The 4,691-nt window shown below is 31.6% G+C and overlaps 1 protein-coding gene across 1 annotated transcript in view; it reads left to right on the forward strand.

The window, feature by feature from the left end:
• Positions 1-4,691, forward strand: part of CDC42BPA (CDC42 binding protein kinase alpha) — a 280,756-nt gene that overhangs the window by 205,223 nt on the left and 70,842 nt on the right. The window contains 1 exon segment of the mRNA XM_023531028.1: positions 1,139-1,222. Within this exon segment, the coding sequence (XP_023386796.1) occupies positions 1,139-1,222 (84 nt within the window).

The raw sequence follows: 4,691 nt of genomic DNA on the forward strand, positions 1-4,691 counted from the left end.
AATTCTAATGACAATTTTGTTTCCTGTTTTTTATTAACTTTTATGTAGGCTTTCAGTGTTCCTATCTTTCATATTTATCTTTTTAAATGTTAAATTATAAATTGGATTAAAAACTTTTAAAATATATTTAAAAGAAAATTAAATTTAAACTTAAACTAATTTCACATAAGCAGAAAACTCTGAGAAGTTTAATTGAATTCTATTTTAATATATATAAAATATTCTGTTTTGGGAGGTTATATAGTAACAACGGCAAAGAAAGACCATCCATTTTTCTTTTAATATTTTAAAACATTCTGTACCTTTATACAAAGCTAGCTTTTCCTCTTGTTTGCTTGCTTACCATCCTAAAAGGAAGTCATTCTTCATATCTTTTTTTACACTTTGCTAATCAAGTGATGTTTCTTTTTTCTATAGTAACATCCAGTAAAATCACTGGTTCCTTTAATTAAAAAAAATATTACAACAATATCCCATAAAATAAAGATATAGCTTGTAACTAAATTAGTGTGTAAATTCTGAATTCCAATAATATTAAATAACCTAATGTCCTTCTTTGGAAATTATTTTCTACACAAAAATCCTGCCGACATCCATCCATCAGTCTCCGCTCTCTTCCCTCCCTCCCCCGTCTCTCCAACTCCATCTCCCCCTTCCTTCTCCCTTTTCATACACATACACAGAAATCCACAAAATTGTGTTTCGTATATGTACTATTCATTCTCTATATAGAAGTCAAGAAGTTAAAAGAATCTTCTAAATATTTTGGTTATAGTTCTTGCTAAAAACTCAGATGCTTTTTAGAATTAATATGGCATTTTTGGATGAACGTGAAAATGAACATCCTCATTTTTATGTAGGCTACATGCTATGTGTTTTCCTATGGATTCTTTTTTCCAAATTATTTATTTTTAAATTTCCAGACTGAATTAGATTTTACTAATTGAACAAATATTTCGTTTGTTAGAGATTGCAGGCAGAAATTTAAATTATCAACCCTGTGAGAATTTTAGCTTTAATGAGATATATTTTGTCTTATCAATGTTTTCTTTGGCGTTATTTACCTTGATTTATTTTTAGTGATGTTTACTGTAGAGTTTTTCATAACATTTATTTTCTTGTTTGCCCCCGGATTCAGACCGTAGACTGTGCTCCACTTCCAGTTCACACACCAACCCTAAGGAAAAAGGCATGCCCTGGTTCGACTGGCTTCCCACCTAAGGTACTCGGTCAGCTATGAGCATAGTGTGTTCTGCAGAAGAAAGAGAGAGAGAATGGATTTTTTCTGCTTTTTGTATTTCCTGTGATTTTTATTATTGGTTTCCTTAAAATTACAAACATGAGAAATTGGAACGAAAATAAATTCTGTGTGAATAGAAATGAACAGTACTGAGAAAGGTAGGAGGAATGTACAAAGTTTTATTTTGCTTCCATTTTCTTAAATTCAGCGTTTTAAAGTTTTTTACAGTGAGGAGTAGTACTTGGAGGATGTGTTATAAGAAAGGCGTTAAGTAGAGGCCCCTTGTGGATGAAGCTGAGATTGAGATTGATAAACAAACCACTGAAAAAGAAATATTTAGTGACAAATTCAGGCGAATTTTCTTTTTTTCATTCATTTTTTTCATTCAATATGATTATGACCGAAGTGTTGGATATGGTAGAACATGAAGATTTAGTTGCTTATCTCAAGCTCCTACAAAGAAATTCTAGAAATTGGAAAACTGAAGTGATCTCCCTCCCCAGAACATAAACCTTCAATAAACCACAGAATCAAAGAGAGAGGTAATGGATCTAAAATCCAAATAAAATACACAAAAGTATAACATATTAAAAAAGCACCAAACTGAGTAGCCTATGCTAGATAATGTAAAACTTGGAGGTTAGACAAGACATGAATTTTAAATATGCATAATAAATGTCCCCAAAGAGATAAGACAAGAAGTATGTTGGCAGCATGGGACAGAATAAGGCCTTATGAAGAAAAATAAACGAGTGCTTAACATAAAAATATAACAGTCGAAATAAAGAACTCAGTAGATGGCTTTAATGGCAGAATAAGCAAACTGGATATAGCAGAAAAACGGGTTAGTAAGATAGAAAATATGGAAGTTAAGCTATATGACAGAAATGGTGTCGATATCTATATAGTAGGACTTTCAAAAGGAAGAAAAATACTTAAAGAATGCATAAAGAAATAATGACCTAGAATTAAGATGGAAAACCTCATATTAAATACATCATTATGGCTTAAGGAGAGTAGATAAGAAAAAACATCTAGATCCATTATGGTAAAATTTAAGGATCAAGAGAAAATTCGAAAACTTTTGAAGAGAAAGAACAGGTTGTCTTTAAACAGAAATCAAATTGATCTCAGGCTTCTCAGCAGCAACACTAGATGCAAGAAGACAATTAAGAACTATGTTCAAAGTGTTGAAGAAGAAGAACTTTGAACCCTAAAATTTTAACCCATCTGTACTATCACTTATATATGAGAGCAAGTTAAAAATATTCTCATGTATACGAGAACTTAGTATGTTTATTATTTTTTAAAAAACCCTCTTTGAAAATACTTTTGTATACACTAACAACAAACTATCATAAGTAGAAATTAAGGAGCTAATCCTATTTACAATTCCATCAAAAAGAATACAATACGTGGGAATAATGTAATGAAGGAGGTGAAAAGTTATGTTTACCGAGAACTGTGAACGTTGTTGAAAGAAATCGAAGGAGTCACGAATAAATGAAAAAATATTCCATGCTCATGGATTTGAAAAAATAGCATTGTTAAACTACTAGCGTGTGTGTGTGTGTGTGTGTGTATACATATTTAAATATATATATATTTAAATTTAAGGGGTGACTGGTATAGAGTTTGAGTCTATACTGCCCAAAGTAATATACAGATTCAGTGTAATTGCCGGCCTACCCCTCCCTCATAAAAGTACAGGAAAAGTTATTTTACTTAAAAATGATTCCAGTCAAGCCTCACATAAAAAATGAAAATAAGGAGCAATGTATCTTAACAAAAGTGAAAGTGTGGCAGAAAGACATGTCTACAAAACCGATGCAAGCAACAGTCACTATTTCAAAAGAAATTAAGAAAATGATAGATGCTATAAAATAACAAAAATTAGAAATAGAAAATCTCATAAAATGAGAGTGCTGGAGAAAAGATTTGAAAAGAAGAGAAAGAATTAGAAATTAAAATGGTATATAATGATATATAATTTCAGAAATACAGACTCACCTGTAAGGAATTTAAGAGTAAATAAGCTCAACAGATGATTTATGAGAAATAGAAGATGGAAGGGAAGGCATTTTTTAAAATCCGGAAATGAAAGAGGTAAAAAGGATTTGAAAAAAGTGAAAGGTAGAAAAGAAAGGCAAAGATAAAAGTCTCTGAAAAAAGAATGCCAAAGCAATAGTAAATATTATTTTCAAAAAGATTTCCTAAAATAAAAGACTTGAGACTCATTACAAGGGCACACAGCATAGCTGAGAAAATCAACCCAGACAAAACAAAGCATACTCTAGTAAACTGTTGGTCTGTTGAAAAGAAAATATTGGACATTCAGGTAAATAGTGTAAGTTTCTTAAAGAGGAAAGAACATGAGCTTTTCATCAGACTTTTCAATAGCAACTGAAAACAACAGAATAACATTTAAAACACCCAACTGCACTTTGAGGGAACCTATTAGAAATCAGAGATTGACTGGGAGGCAGGCAAGGAGATCTTAGATCCAGAAGCCCAGTAATCTAGACCTAGGATCGAATTCGCATGGCTTTTTGTTGTTATTCCTCTTTTTCCCCCAAAACAAATAAGACCTAAGTTATGTATTGCCTAAAGATTGATGCCATTAGAATCATATTTAATTACCCTTAGTCGAGATTAGTAAAAATGGACCTTAATCTTCAGTAGTAAATCACACCACCTCCCACAATTTAACCAGAACTACCAGTTGGTGGTTGGTCCCTTAAAATTAATGCTCTTCTAAAACACTTTTTTTTTTCTTATTGTTGCATACTCAATTAAAATTATGACATCCTGAGTAGATCTCTGAAAAAAAGTATATAATAAATAGATTTTGTAAGTATTTTCTTGAGTATTGTGAAAAATTACTATTAAATTTGTCATGACCACAGTTATTGTTTTTTTTTCAGACATATTCTCCTTTAGGAGAAAAAAGACGAAGTAACTTACCTTGAATAGTTGATTAATTCCTCCTTAATTGTAATAAAAGCCTCTAGAACCAATCAGTAATCTGCATATTTTGTATTAATGTATTTTGAATAACTGAAAAAGTTAGCACTTTTAGAAAACTTACTCTTGGTAGGTCCTAAAAGAGTAAAAATTAGTATGCAGGAGAGAAGTGTTGAGCAAAATGTTATACGATGTTAACAAAATAGGTGCTCATGTTTTTATCACAGGCATGGAGGCCACTGGCCTTGACCTGACTCTGTCTTATGTAGGCCTTCATTCTTTGTAGGATCATATTCTACGTGTTTTTACATTCTCAAACTCGGAGAGATGGCAGAATCAGACAGATCTGGGCTCAAATTTTAATTCTACCACTAACAGAGTTTCAGTTCCTTTATCTATATAAGGAAATAATGCCTATCTTGCTATGCGCTGTCTCCATTAAACGAGATGATGTATGTGAAGTACCGCCAGTGTCTGCTCTTTAGTT

This window comes from Pteropus vampyrus, unplaced genomic scaffold, assembly GCF_000151845.1.
Source record: "Pteropus vampyrus isolate Shadow unplaced genomic scaffold, Pvam_2.0 Scaffold60, whole genome shotgun sequence".
Classification (NCBI taxonomy): domain Eukaryota; kingdom Metazoa; phylum Chordata; class Mammalia; order Chiroptera; family Pteropodidae; genus Pteropus; species Pteropus vampyrus.